A 21,205-nucleotide genomic window follows, 5' to 3' on the forward strand; every position below is an offset into this window, starting at 1 on the left:
GCTACAGGTTCCACTGTACAGTCCCTTCAATATGTTTTCCTTCTCTAGATGGTGTATATCTACACCCTGCTACAGGTTCCGCTGTACAGTCCCTTTAATATGTTTTCCTTCTCTAGATGGTGTATATCTGCACCCTGCTACAGGTTCCACTGGTTGGTTCTGAACGGAGATGTCTTCTGTCAACGCTCTGATGGTGTCAGAGTCAACAGTAAGTATGATTTATCAGTATCCTTGCATGTATGCAGATATACAGGGTGTTTCATTAGTATCCTTGCATATATGCAGATATACAGGATGTCTTATCATGGTATCCTTGCATATATGCAGATATACAGGGTGTTTCATCAGTATCGTTGCATTTATAGATATACAGGATGTCTTATCATAGTATACTTGCATATAAAGATATACAGGGTGCTTCATTAGTATCCTTGCATTTATAGATATACAGGGTGTCTTATCATGGTATCCTTGCATATAAAGAAATACGTACAGGGTGTTTCATCATTATCCTTGCATAACACTACTACAAGGTGTTTCAACATTATCCTTGCATATAAAGATATACAGGGTGTTTCATTAGTATCTTCGCATATATAGATATACAGACAGGGTGTTTCATTAGTATCTTCGCATATAAAGATATACAGACAGGGTGTTTCATTAGTATCTTTGCATATAAAGATATACATACAGGGTGTTTCATTAATATTTTTGCATATAAAGATATACAGACAGGGTGTTTCATTAGTATTTTTGCATATATAGATATACAGGGTGTTTATCTTACAAAATAAGAAAAAATGAAATGATCAATCTCTTCAAACTCGTATCTTGTCATTATTTTATCCTTAAAGAGACTGTACAGGAAAAATGAAAAGGGCTGAAACCTAATACAGAAGTTTCAATTTTATTAGCAATTATATCTATTAAAAATTTAACATTATTAAATTCAAATAATAATAGGAGCCGACCTGAGTTTTTTAGGCTCCTCATGGATATTGTAGTGTTCAGATTGGTTGCATATTTGCTGAATATGATCTGTTTAAGACTTAGAAAACATTAAACCAAATCTTATATATAAGTTTGGTATAATTTTGATACAGTTTTATATCAATTTCTCGAGACAGGAACAACAGATAGAATTCTTACAGGTCTCGATCAACTTCTGAAGTTTTTTAACATTTTTAAAGGATCGTTTTCCGGAACTGTCGTTTCGTCTTTTATTCTTAATGACGATCATCCCTTTCAAAAACTTTAGTTTTCAAAAACAATCATTTCGTTTTCAGATTTTTTTTTTATCGTTAACAAACCGAAACGAACGTTTTTCAAAAAAGTCAAAACGGCTCAATCCTTCCTGCAATAACCTTTTTTGAATGTTTCTTCTTATCGTACAAAACGCTCATATATTCGAAGCAAATAACTTTTGTATAATATAATTGTTCACCCTGTATATACACCGGAAATACGAACTTCCGGTCTACCTACCACATACCATTCATTGGCAGGAGAATACTGATATCATTATTATTATCATATTATTATGATGGATGAGAAGTCTTTTCTCATTTATATTTATTACAATATCCTTGTCACTTGATAAATGTATACAAAGTTGTCCCTTTAAAAAAAAAAAACTTAAACAGTGGCAGTTACGATTCACAATTCACACCTTTGTTTGATAAAAAGGAATTGAGTCTTTGACACAAACTCTGATTTTCTAATTTCTTTATTTTTGATACCCAATGTCGTAGACCTTAGATATTTGAACTATGAATTCTGTTACATCAAATTATCTTAGTTTGAAATATCAAAAGCCTAAAACATCAGGTTCCATAGATATAGGGATTAGAACATTTGAGTTTGTGGCAAGGACTCAATTCCTTTATGAAATTTTTCCATCTGAAAACTGAATAATTTCAATAAAAGTTTTCTCTTTAAGTGACTTGTATTGCAGATTAATGCACTAAAAATAAGGAAATAAAGAGAAATTTTATATTTTTAAGACAAAAAGCAATTATATATATATCTCATTGTTAACACTTTTTAAATGAAAAATCACTTGAAAATTTGTCTTTTCAATCAAACTCAGATTTTTTTTAAACTGAAAAGGTAATAAACATTTGCATTGTTTGCTGGTTAACTGGTTGAGGAGGAAAGTTTGTATTAATAAAGGAATTAAACACTTTTCAGACGGATAAATAGTTCCAGTGAAGGAATTAAACACTTTTCAGACGGATAAATAATTCCAGTGAAGGTGTTAATGAGATCAGGAAATAATTCACTTTTCAGACAAAAGAATAGTTGACTATCAGTAACCTTGCCTAAACAGATATACAGGGGTGTTTTATCAGTAACCTTGCATAAACAGATATACAGGGTGTTTCATCAGTTTAGCTATTCATCTATTTATATCTTTATATAAAATCTATAAATCTAAACAATACTAAAAAATAAGTTGGAATCATTTATTAAAAGAAAATATCTAATAAAATTGATCTAACTTTAGTTTAAATCTAGGTGGTTGTGAGAGCAGTGTAGTGGGGTGTGGCTCTGGATGTAGAAGTGTCCGCCACGCCTCCTGCCAGGCCGGTCATTGTGTCTGCTTACCTGGATATCTGCCTCAGTTCTCCGCCCATCCGTCTCCCCGCCTCTCCGCCTGCCTAGATATTCACTCTAATCTAACCTCTCAGGTCAATTTTTTTAATGGTCATAAATGACCGTTGACCGTTGAGGTAGTTTTAAAAACCTTACATTAATGGAGTGGAATGTCCGATTTACAACGGTACCACTAAGAGCCGGTCAGATCAAGAATGAACCACTGTGATCAATAAGTTTCACTAAAATTATCTGAGTGGTACTAAAAGTCTCAGCTCTAAAAAAATGTTTAAAGTTCAATGGATGCATTTTTTGGTCAGGTAGGCGTCAAGCAGATTGTTGTTGTGATGTAAGGAGTGTTCTCCTGAAGGTGGATTTGCTTCGTTGTCACAGAATAGGAATATCTAGAATATTGATCAGAGAAAGAGGTGCACTTTGCAGGCCCGGTTACCCAAAATTATTTGTACTAGACAATGCAAAAACCAAGCAGAACCCTTAAAAATGATCCAGAACGATTTATTCAGTTTAATGGTAGTTTAATGGGGTGAAGAAGGGAAAAATAAATAGCTGAAGGATTATGACATGTCCGGGCAGGAAAAGACCATCAAGACTCCAAAAATAGTCGAAAATATTGAAAATTGTTGAAACCATATCAGCAAGGGTTCTAGAAGTATGTTTTTCCGTCAATTTGATATGTGCCTTTACATTGTGAACAAAGTTGTAAAGCAAGATTAAAAAATTACAAAAATCTGGGAAAAATTTGTCCAAAAGGACCAAAGGAATGACGTTGATTATGTATCTCGTATGTAAACCAAAGCCAGAAAACTCCTCAAAAATCCTTCATACATTAAATACTTGATCTCTCTTTTTTTATCGTTTTTAAAGGGTCTAAAACAGACTTTGATGGATCAAGTTTGGAACCATTCTGAAAATTTTTTTGCTGTGTCATACTAAGCTGATATACTTCGGATGAACGCTCATTACATTACAACAAAGATCTGATTGACATCAACTGATCTGAAAAGTAATCCGGTATAACTATAGTGAAATTTCAGGGCTGAGACTTCTACAAGTACCCCTAAATGTTTGTTAACGAAACTTATTGATGACACCGTGTATCTCTTTTTAAAAACTAATTATTTTCCATACCAATATCTTGACTGCACATTTCTATTGTGCAAAAACAGTAATAGAATTATCAGAATTAAACATATTTCAAGCTAGAAATATAACGATATTCCACAGTAAATATTTTAAGGGTACCGTTGTGAATCGGTATTGTTACACTCTTAAAGTTAAGGGTAACTTAGAATTAGAACGACAGTCATTTTAAGTTAAGATCTCAAAAAGATATTATTATAAAAAGTGAAGGTTTAATAAAAAATAATTGGCCTGATTTAAATTCAAAATTTCCCATCAATAACTAACTACCCCGCTTTCTTTTTTGTTCTTTTCTCACATTACTTTAAAGTTATTTTTGTATTTCCATAATTTCGGGTTTGGACTTGTTCAAAGCCTTTGATATTTTGTAGAATAATCCCTTTGTTAGTTTGAATCTAGCTTTCTCCAAATAATTAAAAAAAAATAATATTTGAATTGAAGATTGTCTAATATCTATTAATGATTAAAAGTTATGGTTATGTATTACCAAGTGAAGAAATGGCTTTAAATCTAGTTTAGTAATAAGAATATTATTTTTAAATTTTAAGATTAAAATATCTAAGTAACAAAAATCTTCTTGATCCTCACAAAGAAATTGAGATTTTGCCTCACTCTCTAATTCCCTAATCTCTTCAATCTTTCCAACCCGATGTCGTTGACTTTTGTTATTTCAAAGTTTGAAATTAACCAAGAAAGAAAGAAAATTTGAGTTTGTGGCGAAAACTTAATTCCCTCATTAATTTTGATCTAGAAGATGTAAATGTAATCGTGCCGTATTCGTGTGTAATATATGTACTGTACTGTTTATTTTCATAAAACCTACGTGTACTGTACAGGGGCTAGAGGTGGAAGAACGAAGGAAACCTGAGAATGAAGTTAGGCTTCACTATTTCCCAGGCAAGAATACCAACATAAAAGTTTAAATAATCTAATGTTTCTTTTTCATTTTGAACTTTTCTTTTCTAAACATGTTCTTTGGAAGTTCTACTTAATCACTCCAGAGACTGAAACTTAAATATTACAAAACCGCGAAATATCGGGAACCATGTTTCCGATATAACCATGAATAATTTAAATGAAGAAAGTTTGAAAATAAAATATTTCTTGAATAGTTTCCTCTTGGTTTTTAATCTTGCCAGGCTTCATGTGTTGCTTAAAACGTTTACTTTACTTTACACTGTGTAGTCCAGACTGGACAGTAAGACTAAATGCAGTACAGTATATGTTGTACCGGCTCGGATCATACTACTTTAAGTGCGGGGTGAAACGCGGGGGTATCCTTGCCTAAACAGATGTACAGGGTGTTTCATCATTTTTCTTGCATAAACAGATATGCAGGGTGTTTCATCATTATCCTTGCATAAGCAGATATACAGAGTGTTTCATCATTATCCTTGCCTAAACAAATATACAGGGTGTTTCATCAGAAACCTTGCCTAAACAGATATACAGGGTGTTTCATCAGAAACCTTGCCTAAACAGATATACAGGGTGTTTCATCAGAAACCTTGCCTAAACAGATATACAGGGGTGTTTTATCAGTAACCTTGCATAAACAGATATACAGGGTGTTTCATCAGTATCCTTGCATAAACAGATATACAGGGTGTTTCATCAGAAACCTTGCCTAAACAGATATACAGGGTTTTTCATCAGTAATCTTGCCTAAACAGATATACAGGGGTTTTCATCAGTAATCTTGCCTAAACAGATATACAGGGTGTTTCATCAGTAACCTTGCCTAAACAGATATACAGGGTGTTTCATCAGAAACCTTGCTTAAACAGATATACAGGGTGTTTCATCAGTAACCTTGCCTAAACAGATATACAGGGTGTTTCATCAGTAACCTTGCCTAAACAGATATACAGGGTGTTTCATCAGTAACCTTGCTTAAACAAATATACAAGGTGTTTCATCAGTGACCTTGCCTAAACAGAAATACAAGGTGTTTCATACAAAGTTTTTAATTCGAATAAAAAAGTGATCTTCATTAGACGGTCAAAATCTCGCTGGATTTGTTCTGAATCGTACTAAACTGTTTTGACATTTTTCGGCCAGTAGAAGATTTCTTGTATATTAAGAAAACAAACCAGAGAATAAGGTTTTATGGTTGACAAGCTTTTTTCAAATTACAAGTTACAAGTAATTAAAGAGAAACTTTCTTAATTGATAGGTCCATCCATGCTTTTTAAAAGCTTGATATAAATCAAAATTGAAATCAGAAGTTGTCTTCATTATATTGATATAATCGTCTACCACTTTATCTAATAAAATTGTAAATTCCCTTCTGCAGTGAACACTATTTGATCTGCGAATGCACTGGTTAACCCACAGACTACACGTAGACTGCTTATACACTGGATAGGCTGAGCAGGCCTATAGTGTCCCGGCAAGCCACGCCCTGTAATGTTTTTTGACTGACATCTCACGACCATTTGTTGCATTCAGGGATTAAGTTTTAAAACTTTTAAAGAAATACTCCAATTTTAAACATAAAACATAACGTTTATGAATATTGTCTATTTTTAAAGATTTTGCATTTCCTATTCAAAGGATCCTTAAATATCCCTGAATTCAGATGTCTCCTGATTGTTCATGTACAGTCCTTGTACACAATGGAACATGCTGTGGAAAATATCGCATATTATAGGTGTTAATTGATCTCAGTAACTATCTTATTTCAAGGTTAACCCATGAATACCTGTTTAGATGGTAAGGTGCTGACCTACTGGATGTTTGCATTGATTAGTATTGGCTGCATCTTCTTCATCTTCCTCACTATATCCATATACATACTCTGGTCAGTAAAAAAACAGTTTCTAACAAGATTTTGTTTCAATTAACGTCGACTGTTCTTTTGTGGGGCCTGACTTGGCCTTTCAGAATTTTAGAATGTCCTCCCAAAAAATGTTAATTTTCGAAATTTTAAAAATCCACCAAATTAACAAGATTTTTAAATTGTAAAGGAAAAAATGCTTGCAAATGGTAGCACAGCAATACACATTTTAATCAAAACAAGAGAGCGGGCATTAATCACCGTGTTATTAATTTGAATTAAAAGCTATTTTGTGTTTTATCTAGTACCTTGATCAAATACATTAATAATATTGGTTTATATATAGAAAATAAATATCATTTAATGCACAATGATATTAATATCAGTATTCGATAATATTTTCCACTGTCAATTCCAGTATATTACATATTCATGCTACTAAGTATATGTACAATGTATACACAATATAAAGGGGCTTAAAGGGATTATAACCCAAAACAGTTTAAATAGGAATAAATGTTTACGTTCTTACTTAAAGGGACTGTCGTCGTAATTTTAAATGATCCTCCATTAAAAAAAAAGCATGTTCGATTCAAAACTGTACCCTTGAAATCTTTATCTGATCAACTATGTGGAAGATAACGGCGATTTTATAGCTAAATCTTACTTTAAAAATGTTAATTCGTTATTATTATTTTAGTAAATCTACACGTAAAAATATTAATTAATGATTATTATTTTAGTAAATATACACATAAAAACAATAATTGATAATTATTATTTTAGTAAATATAGACGTAGAAATATTAATTGATAATTATTATTTTTGTAAATCTACCTGTAAAAATGTAAATTATTATTATATTATTCAATCTACCTGTAAAAATATGAATTATTATTATTTTTTTAATCTATCTGTAAAAATGTTTATAGTTAATAGTTTTTATCTTAGTAAATCTACCTATAAAATGTATTATTATTATTTTAGTAAATCTACCTGTAAAATTATTATTTGATAATTTTTATTTAAGTGAATCTACTTGTAAAAATAATTATTATTATTTTAGTAAATCTATCTGTAAAATTGATTATTATAATTTTAGTGAATGTACCTGTAAAAATAATTATTATAACTTTTAGTAAATCTACCTGTAAAATTTATTATTATTATTTAAGTGAATGTACTTGTAAAACTAATTATTATTATTTTAGTAAATCTACCTGTAAAATTGATTATTATTATTTTAGTAAAACTAATTATTATTTTAGTAAATCAACCTGTAAAAATGATTATACAGGACCAGATATACCAAACAATAGAATACTTTTGAAACATCAGGTAAGACTTAATTGTAATCGACTTAACTTTTAGTAAGTTAAATCTCAATTGTAAGTTAAAGTAAAGAATAATGGATCTAAATACTCTAGTTTTCATATTCTTATATCTTTGTAGCCTGATATCTCATTCGTAGATCTTTGATATTTTAAACTTTAATGAATTATTATTTTTATTTATTATTTTTTTCAACATCTTTTTTTTAACTTTCTCAGAAAAAAATGATAATTGTTTTGTTTCTCTTTAAAAAACATTTTTGTGTTTTGTAATTGTAGATTTTATTGCGCGTTTAACGTATACCTGCCAGCCTATTTTAAGTCAATGATTAAGAAGAGTTTAAAGATATTTATTATCTTTAAAATTTCAAGATTTGTGTTTATGTTGAATGTTGAAATGATGAAAAAATTGTATTTTTTCAGGACACTCCCCTTCCACCCTTGTGGCAGTAAACTTGGCCTTTGTCAGTGAGAAACTAGACAATTTAAGACAAATAAATAGTTCAGTGAAGTAATCGAACACTTTTCAGATGGATAAAATAGTTCCAGTGAAGGAATTCAACACTTTTCAGACGGATAAATAGTTCCAGTGAAGGAATTCAACACTTTTCAGACGGAAAAATAGTTCCAGTGAAGGAATTAAACACTTTTCAGAGGATAAAATAGTTCCAGTGAAGGAATTCAACACTTTTCAGACGGATAAATAGTTCCAGTGAAGGAATTCAACACTTTTCAGACGGAAAAATAGTTCCAGTGAAGGAATTAAACACTTTTCAGACGGATAAATAATTCCAGTGAAGGAATTAAACACTTTTCAGACGGATAAATAGTTCCAGTGAAGGAATTAAACACTTTTCAGACGGATAAATAATTCCAGTGAAGGTGTTAATGAGCTCAGGAAATAATACACTTTTCAGACAAAAGAATAGTTGACTAAAAGAATTGAAAAATTAATTATCTGTGCTCATTATGGCCATGACGTTATTTTTCAAAATCTAGTTATTGACCTAGAGTTGTTTGTATTTATACATGAAAATGAATTCCTTGCCAAGGAATTGAGTCTTTACCACAAAATCAGTTTTTGTAAAACTTATATCTTTGCAACCTTATTATGTAATCCTTTGATATTTCAAACTTACGTTATTTGCTCTAATAGCATTCATAGTTTGAAATATTAAAGGTCTACGGCATTGGGTTGCAACGATATTGAAATTAGAAAATCAGAGTTTGTGCCTAAAACTCAATTCCTTTAACTATTTTAAATTGGACGTGTGAAAACTCTAAGATTTTCTATTCCAAGTTTGAAAATTCTGTAAATTGTTAGGGTTTTAACCTTATATTTTAAGGCTGAGGTTTCATACCTTAATTTCATAATTTTAATTGAAGCAATTTTACCGTTATCATTTAGATTATAAACATATTTTTAACTTTAATTTTAAGAAAATAAATTTTACTTGACACTTAAACCACAAGATGGTATTTTTTAATATTTGTTAATTAATGTGTTAATTATTTTTAATTCTTTCAAATAATGAAAAAATTAAATTTTCAAAAACAATTCAAACATTGTAAAGAACTTCTTCAATTTTTTAACGAAATATATAAATTGGTAAATAGCATTTATAAATACATCCTACATTAATCCTTTTAAAAGAAAAAAATACTTTTTGGCTTTATAGCTTTCTGGTGGCTTCACAAAAATCTGTTATCTTTCGCATGTTACAAAAGTTTGCTGTTCTTACAACTTATGCAAAATGAACTGATATGAAATGTTGTTTAAGTCCTTTATCTTTTACCAGAGTCAACATTTGGCAAAGTACAATTTGAGCAAACATTTTGTAAGGTAACTCCTCAAATTTTTTGAAGCCTATTAAAAGCCAAAATTACTTAAATGTTTAAAAACGGATAAAGCAGAATGCCTAACACAATTTTATTATTATTAAATTATTCATCTTTAGTACCCTCCTGTTACCCCTGTACAATGGTTGTAATTAATTAAAATTTGTTATGTACACGTTCTGTAAAGTTATGTACGCGTTGTGCACTTGTAATATGTAGTATAGCAACCCGTACATGTCTTATTTGTCATGATCATTCTATTTTAAAAAGAGTGAGAGAAAAAGCTTCTGCAATAAACGTCCAAATATTGCAATTTAGCATTTTAAAATTGTCATTTTTAGATATTACATAAAAAAGCATTTTCATGAACAAATTACATTTGTGCATGGTCTAATATTTCGCGTTCATAGCTGTGCATATTCATTATATTCTTACAGACAGTAATAATACTAGTTCACGTCGTTTTCAAATATAATATCTGTGATATCTTCAGGCTAAACCATGTTGTATAGCTCAATATAAATGTAGACAAGTTTATTAATAAAATGTTGTAAATGTTATTTTTTCTTCTCAGAAGTCATTTAGAAACAAAAGTTTAGAGCTTGAAACTTTTAAATGGACAGTTAAGACTATTGTCGTGGGAAGACAAAGTGATTTCTTGGTGCTAAAACTTTAGGGATTAGATCAAAGAGAGTTAAGTTAATCACAACATTATGAGATTGATCAATTTGTTCCATTAAAAACTCTTTCGAAGAGAAAATAAAAGTTTAATTCGAGCTGATTAATCCGGGCATGCTTGTAATAAATCTAGGTCCCGAGATTACTCTGCTCTTAGTCTAATTCTAGTCTCATTGACTCTATCTCTAGCCAAACCTCAAGGCTCTATACACGTCCGTATAACTCGACGTTTCATAAATTACTAATTTATTTATACAGGTAAATAGAACTGACCGGAATGGCCGGTCAGGGTTAACATGAACATAGATAAAATAAATAACGAAATATAGATAATAAAGATTGTATTGCTCCTGGTAGAACATTATAATACATGCTTTACTTAGTCCTACCAAGAGAATGAGAAAGATCGGGATTAAATATTCATGCTAAATATACAGTGGGACTCGTAAAACTGTAGAATAGGAAGACGACTGTCAGACTTGAGTTATGATTTTTTAAAGTTCAAGAAACTGGAAACTCATGAATTAGGAATCCATTTAACTTCATAAGATAGTTAATTTTCAAGCAACTCACGTCCCTCTGGTGTACATTTGAATATCCAAGCTAGGCCAACCTTTAGACTTTAGACTGTACCGCCAATTTTCAATTAATAAAGCGGCAGAGGAGTGTGAACTTTTAAAAGTATTTGCTTTATGTCAGCATCAAATACACTCTAGTTTCGTCTTCCTATTACAGAGTTTAATGTGTGCCCCTTTATATTTATAAGAATTCTCTCTAAGTTGACAAAGAATGAATGCGGTTTATTGATTTTCAATATTTATCTTTTTATCTATTTATTTATACAGATATATAAAACTATATATATAATTTTATTAACGTATACAACCGTGTATGTCCTTAAAATCTTCAAGTGTTTGTCTTTTGTCTGCGGTTTGCACGGCATGACATTGTACTGTTTGTACACTAAAAAGACAAAATATTTGTCATATATGTACATTGTACATATATGACAAACATATGATGTTTGAAGAAATTTGTTTTTTTAAATATTTGTTTGAACTGATACTTTGCGTAAAGATATTTTTTGGTCTGATACTTTGTTAGAAGATAGTTGTTTGAACTGCTCCTTTGTTTGAAGATGTTTGTTTGAAAATATGTGTTTGGACTGATCCTTCGTTAGAAGATATTTGAGTAAACTGATCCTTTGTATTTTCCGACAATTTATATAAATGCTTAATTCACAAAGGGGGAAGAGGGGTGTGAGGTATTCAACTCATTTTTTACAAAATCGATTTCGCCCTTGGCTCATTGATAAGAAAGAAGGAACTTAACTTATGTGTTAAATGGACACACATCGATCTATTTTTCATTAGATAGCTCATCGTCATATACTTGCAGAATATCTTCTCTGCCCTTCTTAACCTCAAACCTCCATCATAAAATATATTAACCTTCTCCATCCCCTCCCCTTCGACTGGTATATTTTAACATCCCTCCCTAACATGAAATATATATTATCCCCCCCCCCCCTGCACACTTTTTGTATCTTGTACATTAGACGGTTAGGTATATTATGTATTAGAATATATATATTCTTTTCTCCATAATATTATATGGGCTGTTTAAACCTTCATTCTTCTTCTTCTTGCTCTTCTCTATATTTCATCGTTCTACAACATTGATATTTATTAAATCCTATCCCCTGCCAGTAAGGGGGGTCTGTCCTAGAGAACATTTTTTGCCCCCCCCCCCTCCTATGAATTTTGTACATGACCTAGATTTAAACTATTTTCAACAAAAAATATTTATTTTATATTTTTTATTATTTCAGGGTTAGGCTGGCTGGGTTAAGACAATTTCTGGGTCGAGCGCTGCGGCTAGGAAAAGCTAGGGGGCCGAGCGGTGCGGCCAGGACAGATCTTAAATATCAACTATTTTCAACAAAATTAGTATAACTTTAGGGTTAGGTTAGGTTAAGACACTTTCTGGGCCGAGCGCCGCGGCTAGGAGAGACTAGGGGGCCAGGTGCTGCGGCCACATGACCAACTGTATCCATGTGTTAAATAAATGAATTGCATGTACAAAATTAATAAGAAAAATTAATAGTAAACGAAGAGAAGCTCTTAATTGACAGCTTCTCTTTGTTTACATATTGGTATGTGCCTCTGCTGTTGGAAAGATTGGTAAAAATTAAAATTTAAATAATATTGTATTGATATATACGTCGAAGACCGTAAAATGCTTAAAAATTCCATGTTGGAATGCAATGAAAGGCATATCAAATGTATACTCTCAATAAACATTGAATTTCTATAAGCTTAGGTGAACATCCCCCAGAGGTCTCCACAATGAATCGAATCAACCTGATCATTTGATAAATCCCTTCATGTAGTTCAATGAATACAGCTCACAGTAAACTAGACAGGAGGAAAATGTCAAATTAATGCAATTTTACTTGTACGACTTTGTGACTTAGTATCTCCTCTAGTTTCGATTTTAAGAATAAGTCCGAGAAGAACAAATTTATCTCTTTACATTAAAGAAATTAAAAACATTTCAATTCTGTTCACTAGCTTTTCAATAACAGAAGTTAGGAAATGTAATCTATATAACGTATATAAAATTTTAATCTTACGTACAATTTACTTTAGTTTAACGTGAGGGGGACGGAATATTAAGGGAGGGAGGATCAAGGAAGAAGTAAAGAATGGTGTCAAAAGAGGTGAATGTTTCCATGGTTTAACGAAAAATAATCGAAAACATTAAAAAAATAAAAAATAAAAATTTTAAATAGAAATATTTTTGAAGAAGTTTTAATAAAATTGAACTTCTGTGAACATTTAAAAATACAAATGTTTGGTTTCAGAATGTTTTAGGAAATACCACAAATTTTCATATTTTTGTCAACATTTTGTTCGTTGTAATTTAGAGCAAAATGTTTGTAATTTCGAAATGCATCGAGTAAGTTCGATGGTACGAACACAATTTTACGTTTTTCTAACAAATTAAAACAATACAGATACAGTATTGTGCAGTGTGCACTGTGCCTGAAATTAAAAAAGTATCGTTGAACAAAACTCCCGAGTTTCCTTTTTGTGGTCTTAAAATTTGTGGTTATTTATGTTTTTCCAAGAAATAGAAAGAAATACTGGGTTTCGTAACAGTAACCTGTCTTAAGTTTCTGACACAGTGTGCAGGTGTTTAATGTTGAAAATAAAGAAGGGTCTAAGAGTGTACTCTGTATACTCTAGTATTTAATGGAGCTTTATTATTACAGTCGATGGTAACTATTTATTTATCTAACCAACAAGATTTACAGGGGAACCCACTTTACATGAACCTTTCATCTTGAAGCAACAAGATTTTTAAAGATCTAAAAAATCTAGAATAAATCATAAAAGGCCGAAGCAAAAATATAAGAAATATCGTAGCAAACCCTCTATTTGTAAACCTGAACACACCTAGATAAATTACGTTGTACATTATCTGTAAATCTTAACGTGCTTGTAAATAACAACGCAAAACTTGTATTCCGATTAATCTAACCTAGCTACGTCTGTAAATAACTACGTATTGTGATTAGCTTAGCTACGCTTGTATATACGACGCAAAACTTGTAATTAGGTCCATTAACTTAACCTGTAACATAGAAATCAAAATAAACGTCAGTTGGAAAAATCAGCTTTTTTGTTTGATGTGAGAGTAATTGTTTCTTGGTTAGGGAACAAGAAGGGTCCTGAATCACTTTCTTGAAAGATAGACATAGATTGGGAACTACATTTAGAATACAGACTAAGCTGTATCCTGATTGTATTGGCTATGGTATTCTTGTGAACCTTGAGTTCCTGGATTGAGTTGTATCTTGTAAGACAGATACCTGAGAATACAGACTGAGTCGTATCCAGATTGATATTGGCTTTGGTATTCTTGTGAACCTTGAGTTCATAGATTGAGTTGTACCTGGATTGATACGGGTCTAAATGTATTTATTGAAGTATACGACATTTACTACAAAAAGAGAGAAAAATATGAATTCAAATATTGATTAATAATTTATAAAACATCTTTAGTGGTCTTAAAGTCTTTTTCATTGAGGGAAAACTTATTTATAACTCCACATGCAAGGTGATATGTGAAAAACAATGTATGATATACTTTTCTGCTTTTAGCTGTTCTATAATAAAACAAAGCAGATTTTAACAGTATGCATTTGCAGCAGCATCCAACAGAATTCCCCAATTTCTCTCCCCATCCCCTTCCCCCCCCCCAGAACCCCAGTCAACCCCACCCCCTAGCCTCCCTTAGTACCCATTTGTTTGATTATTCCAGTAATGTAAACATAACAATTATACAGAAAATGATAACAATCTTTGCATTCAATAACATCATAAACATTTATTGATAGATAGATAGATAGATAGATAGATAGATAGATAGATACATACACCCTTACATACATGATACATGCATACAAACATAAATATATACATACATACATACATAAAAACATCATAGATAGATAGATAGATACATACACCCTTACATACATGATACATGCATACAAACATAAATATATACATACATACATACATAAAAACATCGCTAGAAGATTCTTACATAAATAGATAGATAGATAGATTCCAAGCACAATTTTATATGTGTCTGTCATTCCCGTGAAAGCATTGATTTTCTTCACTGTATCAAAAGATAAAAAAGATTTCTTCGAATTCGAGAGAAAAATTAGATAAAGAAGAACATGGGCACCGCCCTAACCCCCCCCCCTTTCCTAGCCAACTAGGGAATGGATAGACTTTTATATCGACTTTTGAACAAATCTGATTTTTAAGAAAATGAGATTTCCAGGGATTTTATAGAAGGAAATGAGATGGATTTTTAACAAAGTGAATTGGTAAAAGAGATATGTAATGCAATGTATATCTGTATTCTGTACATAAGAGGGTATATGAAGATGTATCTTATCTATTAATGCTGTATTAAGAATTATTGAACCTGAAAACGATTTTTCTATCTTTCTATTGAGGGTCTGGATATTCGGTAGTGTAGTGTACTAGTATCTTGGCTTATCATTTATTATATATAGGCTTTGGACTTGGCCGTAGTCAGAGGGGGGGGGGCAGTACTTTCAGGGCTAGAGGAGAACTAGGGATGAATAAAAAATGTTCTTTAAAAAAAGCAATTGACGTCTACATGTATAACGTTCACAGGCTGAAACGTTTGCTTAGGTAAGCTCTTTAAGATTGAAGAATTTAAGTTATTTCAAATTTAAAGTGTAATAATACGAGAAATATATTTTTTTCCTTAAAGGAACTGAGTTTAAGCCTCAAGCTCAAATGTTCAAATCCGATATCTCTGCAACCTGATGGTGTAAAAAATTTATTTTTACAATTTAGGTTATTTTTTCCAACAGAATTGATAGTTTAAAATATTTAAGGTCTACGACATCGGGTTGCAAAGATATAGGGAGTAGAACATTAGAATTTGGGCAACGACATATTTGGTATCACTCTATTACTATTATTCTAAAAGTCAAATCCGGAACATTTTAGATTTTAAATTTTTGAAAAATCATCGAAATCAAGGTAAAAAATAAGAAGAAAAAGGTATAAAAGGATAAAAGGAATAAAAGGATAAAAAGGAATAAAAGGATAAAAGGAATAAAAGAATAAAAAGTAATTAAAGGATAAAAAGGAAGAAAAGGAAAAAAGGAATAAAAAAGAGAGGAGAGAAAGATAGAAAAGAGAGGAGAGAAAGATAGAAGAGAGAGGAGAGAAAGGTAGAAGAGAGAGGAGAGAAAGATAGAAAAGAGAGGAGAGAAAGATAGAAGAGAGAGGAGAGAAAGGTAGAAGAGAGAGGAGAGAAAGGTAGAAGAGAGAGGAGAGAAAGATAGAAAAGGAAAATGTTTCCTTGAAGAAGTTGGGAAATCTGCGAAATAAAAGGACATGAAGATAGAAACTATTGACATCTATCTAGACTCTAGAGGGGAGTTTAGCAAAGAGAATAGAATATATCTTGGAGTGGAATTTAGACAATCCCTCGGTATGAATTTTGTCAGTCTCTTTCAGCCTGAAAGGAAGTTCAAAGTGTACAAATCATGTAAATGTTTACAAATTATATGCAGTAGAGTACATTAATACTATGTTCCCTAGACTATCCATTTCAATTTCGAATTTTTTAAAGCTGTTAAATAAACTTTATAAAATGAATTAGGTGAATAAAAAACATCATTTGATTTATAGTTATAACGGAAAATCATCGTTTGTAAAGTGAAAGGCAAAGAGTCTATGTGAAATGATCATTGGTCAATTATGAAACCAGCCTATTTCATAATTTGGTTTTAGATTACAATAATTTTAGATTTTCCATTAAATGATGTTCCAGGGCCCAAAAGGTTATATAGCACAAATATGTGAAGTAAACCTGCAGTATGGAAACAGTACAACAAAATGGCCGTTTTACACTTTTTTCTAGTAAATTCCACTCTAATATATATTCTATTCTCTTTGGAGTTTAGTTAGCTTTTATTTGAGAAATTGCAGACAACTAGAGTATATATAACTTTATATGGGGGGGTGGGGGAGGAGGTTTTCGAAGGTTTGATGAAAAGAATTTAAAACATGAGAGGCTAGTTTTTTACCTTACTTTCCGAATAAGATCAAATTTTGAAATCACAAAAAGCTAAAGACCCGTTCATAGTAAACCATCATCATTGATAATCCTCTTTTGTAAGTTGTAAACTATTACAGGGTAGACGCGCTTTGATTCTTTTAGTTATAAGCAGGAGGGGGGGGGGGGGTCCTGTGTTAGGGGGAAAGAGGGGGGGGGGGTTTAGGATAGATTCTGTGTGGATCATTGTACGATGTATTTTCATTTCTATCTTGAATCTTCTGCCAGAGATGGATTAATGAAGATTGTTACTTGTCATTCCTCACACTTACAGATAGATAGATAGATAGATAGATAGATAGATAGATAGATAGATGGATAGATAGATAGATAGATAGATAGATAGATAGATAGATAGATAGATAGATAGATCGAAAAATATGCTAATACTGTACATTTAACTGGTGAAAATGATTGAAAGTGATGGCTTACTGACCGCAAACCAAGATTTCTGAATCTCCGTAAGTTTATTCTTGCTTCTTTCCTTTACACGATAATACTATATAAAAGTATTGGACAGAAGATTGGCTTGTGTATGGATCTAGGTATAACTATAGGCCAACTTTTATACTTAGAAACAATACGTCTTTTCAATACTTCACACATATCATATATGATAATAATAATATTTACTTCAAAGGTATGTATTGTATAACTAAAGGGGGGATACGGTTGACTATGACAGATCAGGACTGGTAGGAACTAGTTTTATCAAAACATTAACAAAGGTTTTAACAAAGGTTGGAACCTTCGTGTAGGGGTAAGGCCAGGCTTGTTTAATAATTCAAGGTTTTAGTTCCCGAGCTTGCTTTAAATTTTAATAAAAATAAATTATATTTACTTTTATTTTTTGTTTCTGCTATATGTTAAAAATTTAGAAATAACTATTGCAAGACTTTTCATAAAATTATCATAATCCTAAACAGTCTGGGGGGGGGTAGTTTTTTGTCCTAGCACTCTCATTTATGACACTATCACCGTGAAATTTTTTTGACTTTTAATAAATAGTAATTTAAAGGATTTTTTGTTAAAGTTTTTTTTTTAATTTATAGGGTTATAGGGTACAGGACGGAAAAAAGTCTGATCTTTGAAACAATCTAAAAATAGCCCATTACTTTTTTTGTGACTAAAGCTACAGATCTAAAAACTATATTTTTAAAAAGCCCTTGAAAAATGCATGTAGAAACATGTTTTTGAAAAAATATTATTTTCTTTACTTTTTTGCCCCTTTTTTAGGCATTTTTTCAACCCTCCCTAGCACCTAAACTATTAAAGTTATCGCTCTATTTTTTTTCTATGAGCTGGTCTGGAAAAATTGGGCTATGAACATGTATTTCAACCCTTTACCTATTCTCTAAGGCTTTTTTCTAGGAGGGGTGCGCCAAACGGCCCCCCCCAGGCTATACATAGATTCAGACCCCCCAGCCTTTATAGGGTTAAACACTATTATTCTGACACGACGTGTTATCAAGTTTTTGGAATTAAATTAATAGTGCACTGCGAACCAAGGTAATAGTGTTATAAATAGTTCTTAAAAAATTTGCGTTATATCGCTTGATCAGACGCATTTGAGNGTAGTGTAGTGTAGTGTAGTGTAGTGTAGTGTAGTGTAGTGTAGTGTAGTGTAGTGTAGTGTAGTGTAGTGTAGTGTAGTGTAGTGTAGTGTAGTGTAGTGTAGTGTAGTGTAGTGTAGTGTAGTGTAGTGTAGTGTAGTGTAGTGTAGTGTAGTGTAGTGTAGTGTAGTGTAGTGTAGTGTAGTGTAGTGTAGTGTAGTGTAGTGTAGTGTAGTGTAGTGTAGTGTAGTGTAGTGTAGTGTAGTGTAGTGTAGTGTAGTGTAGTGTAGTGTAGTGTAGTGTAGTGTGTGCACAAATATTGCACAATCACCGTAAACACAATATTTGTGTATTCACGATTCAATCAACATTGTTCACTCAAGAAGAAAAATCTAATATTTCTTATTTACATGATCTAATAAAATTGCTCCAGCATATTAGGAAACATAATAAAGATTCAGATCGACAAAATCTAATTTGAAGTTATGGTTCTCTAACAAAAACTTTAAAATTCGACTGTAAAAAAAGACGAGAAAAATGTGGGAGAACATAAAGATTGCAAAAAGCGTCCAAAAAGGTATCAAAATATTTACAATTTTTGAGAAAAAAAGTTAGGGTTTTTTTGTTTATTAAAAATTTCTTTAAAGGGACAGACCGGTTATGTAAGGTAGTTTAACTGAGTATGCAGTGTTGTGGAAAAATTCTCTAGGATTCATTTGAGACATACAAAACTTTTTAAAGATCTGTAAATCCTGAGTTTGAGCGCAAAGACGACGTTCAAAATCGTACTTTTGGGTGGATTCGTTTCCAGAATCGATTTTTTAAAAATGATTAAATAATGACGACAAAAAATGTAAGCAAAATTCTACAATTGTTGAGGAACAGGTTAAGAAGATAAAAATTAATCTTATCATCGAAAATAAGTAATCTTATTTAATTATTACTTTCTATTTTCTCGTTATTCAGAAAGATTTTCTGCAGATTTTCCGGAATCATTATTGAAAAGACGACATTTGAAGAATTTGTAGAAATCTGCGAATAAACTCATAAAAAACAAGAAATTCAAGATAATTATAAAAACGAAATGATTGATTCTAGGATTGATTTATTGACAAATTTCTTTTTAGAAATATGTTCCTAACCATCTAATTAGTTTACTGTATAAGTTTTACTTAATTTTTCGTCGTCGTTATTTAACAATTTAACCCTATTCCTGCTGGGGGGGGGGGTTCAATTTGACCCCCCCCCCTGTAGTTTTTTTTACATAACTCAAAAAGTATTGGTCTGAGGCAAACATACCCAAAGCCCTCCCTTTAGGCATAAAACCGGGCTTTAATACTAATTGCCTGAGTCCTCAGGCACACTGCCTGAATGACTGATTTTGCCTGTAACAAACTAAATCTTTGTGTTTGACCCACTTTCACTTGTCAGATTTTGATAAAATTTAGCTTTTTGGAAAGCCTATGACATAAGGAAACGGATTGCACAAGTTTTGCGAAAAAAAAATTTCAAATTTTCTGCAAACAACCTGTCAAAGGAAATTTGCACATTTTTAGTTTTTCTTGATTAAAAATCAGGTTATTTAAAATTTTGCAATAATTTTAGCGTATTTGAAATGGCATGGTCAAGGGCTTTTCAAAAATGTATAATTTGTCATTTTTGGACAAATTTTTTTTTGCAAACATTTTTACTATAAAACTGGATTTTGCGATAAAAAATTCAATTTTTGCAAATTTGCAATTTTTTTTGCAGATTCTAAAAGTAGAGCACAAGAGCTTTCTAATGATGTATCATTTGTTATATTTGGACATAAAACATGGGATTTAGAGGGGGGGATCAAATTGACCCCAGCATAGCCTGTTTTCAAGTACCCCAGCAGGGATAGGGTTAAAAAAAAACGATTCTGAAAACGTCGACTATGAAATCAAACTCAGTTATTATACATTGTAGAAAAGTTTTATATGTCTCAAATATATCCTAAAGAATTTGTCCACAACACTGCATACTTAGTTAAACTACCATACATAGCCGGTCTAGCTGTCCCTTTAATGTTTGTTTATTGTTGAGATTACACTACAGAGTATAGAACAGACATACATACAGAAGAAATAAGTGCCTCCGTCGCAATGAGCCAGAAAATAAGTTCCAAAATTTTTAATTTACTAGAAATGTTCACAAATTGTATTAGAGTTAAAGTTGTTAAATTTGATGAACAAGGTAATATAGAAGTTATCAACAAAATTGCGGTTTAACTTCTTTCTTTGAGTAATTTCATCTCTAGATATATTCTCTACTCTGTGGATCACACAATAATATATTCTCATCCTTAAGATTGTTTGAATAAGCGTACTGCAAGTGTGCATGGTGCACACTGTACATGGTGTGCAAACATTCTTTTAATTTAGATTTACTTCTATAATTATCGTCGGTTAGTTGAGTATTTCTCTAATCTTCCGTTGTTGGTTTCTTCCCAATAAATTTCAAAATTTCAAAAAACTGATTTGGGTTTTTTTTTGTTTCATGGCCAATCTGGCCATAAACCAAATATCCAAGATTTAGGAACTGAGTTCTTTCTTAAACT

General features: G+C 31.5%; 1 protein-coding gene across 1 annotated transcript in view; it reads left to right on the top strand.

Moving 5' to 3' along the window:
- Positions 1 to 8,984, top strand: part of LOC111713285 (thrombospondin type-1 domain-containing protein 7A) — a gene marked incomplete at its 5' end in the record, with an annotated part of 72,816 nt that extends 63,832 nt beyond the window's left edge. The window contains 6 exons of the mRNA XM_023488121.1: positions 117 to 208; positions 2,521 to 2,693; positions 4,596 to 4,656; positions 6,472 to 6,562; positions 7,808 to 7,877; positions 8,294 to 8,984. Coding sequence (XP_023343889.1) covers positions 117 to 208; positions 2,521 to 2,693; positions 4,596 to 4,656; positions 6,472 to 6,562; positions 7,808 to 7,877; positions 8,294 to 8,323 — 517 coding nt within the window. The remainder of the gene's footprint in view (positions 1 to 116; positions 209 to 2,520; positions 2,694 to 4,595; positions 4,657 to 6,471; positions 6,563 to 7,807; positions 7,878 to 8,293) is intronic.
- Between the last annotated feature and the right edge of the window lie 12,221 nt (positions 8,985 to 21,205).

Source organism: Eurytemora carolleeae, unplaced genomic scaffold (assembly GCF_000591075.1).
Source record: "Eurytemora carolleeae unplaced genomic scaffold, Eaff_2.0 scaffold1321, whole genome shotgun sequence".
NCBI lineage: Eukaryota > Metazoa > Arthropoda > Copepoda > Calanoida > Temoridae > Eurytemora > Eurytemora carolleeae.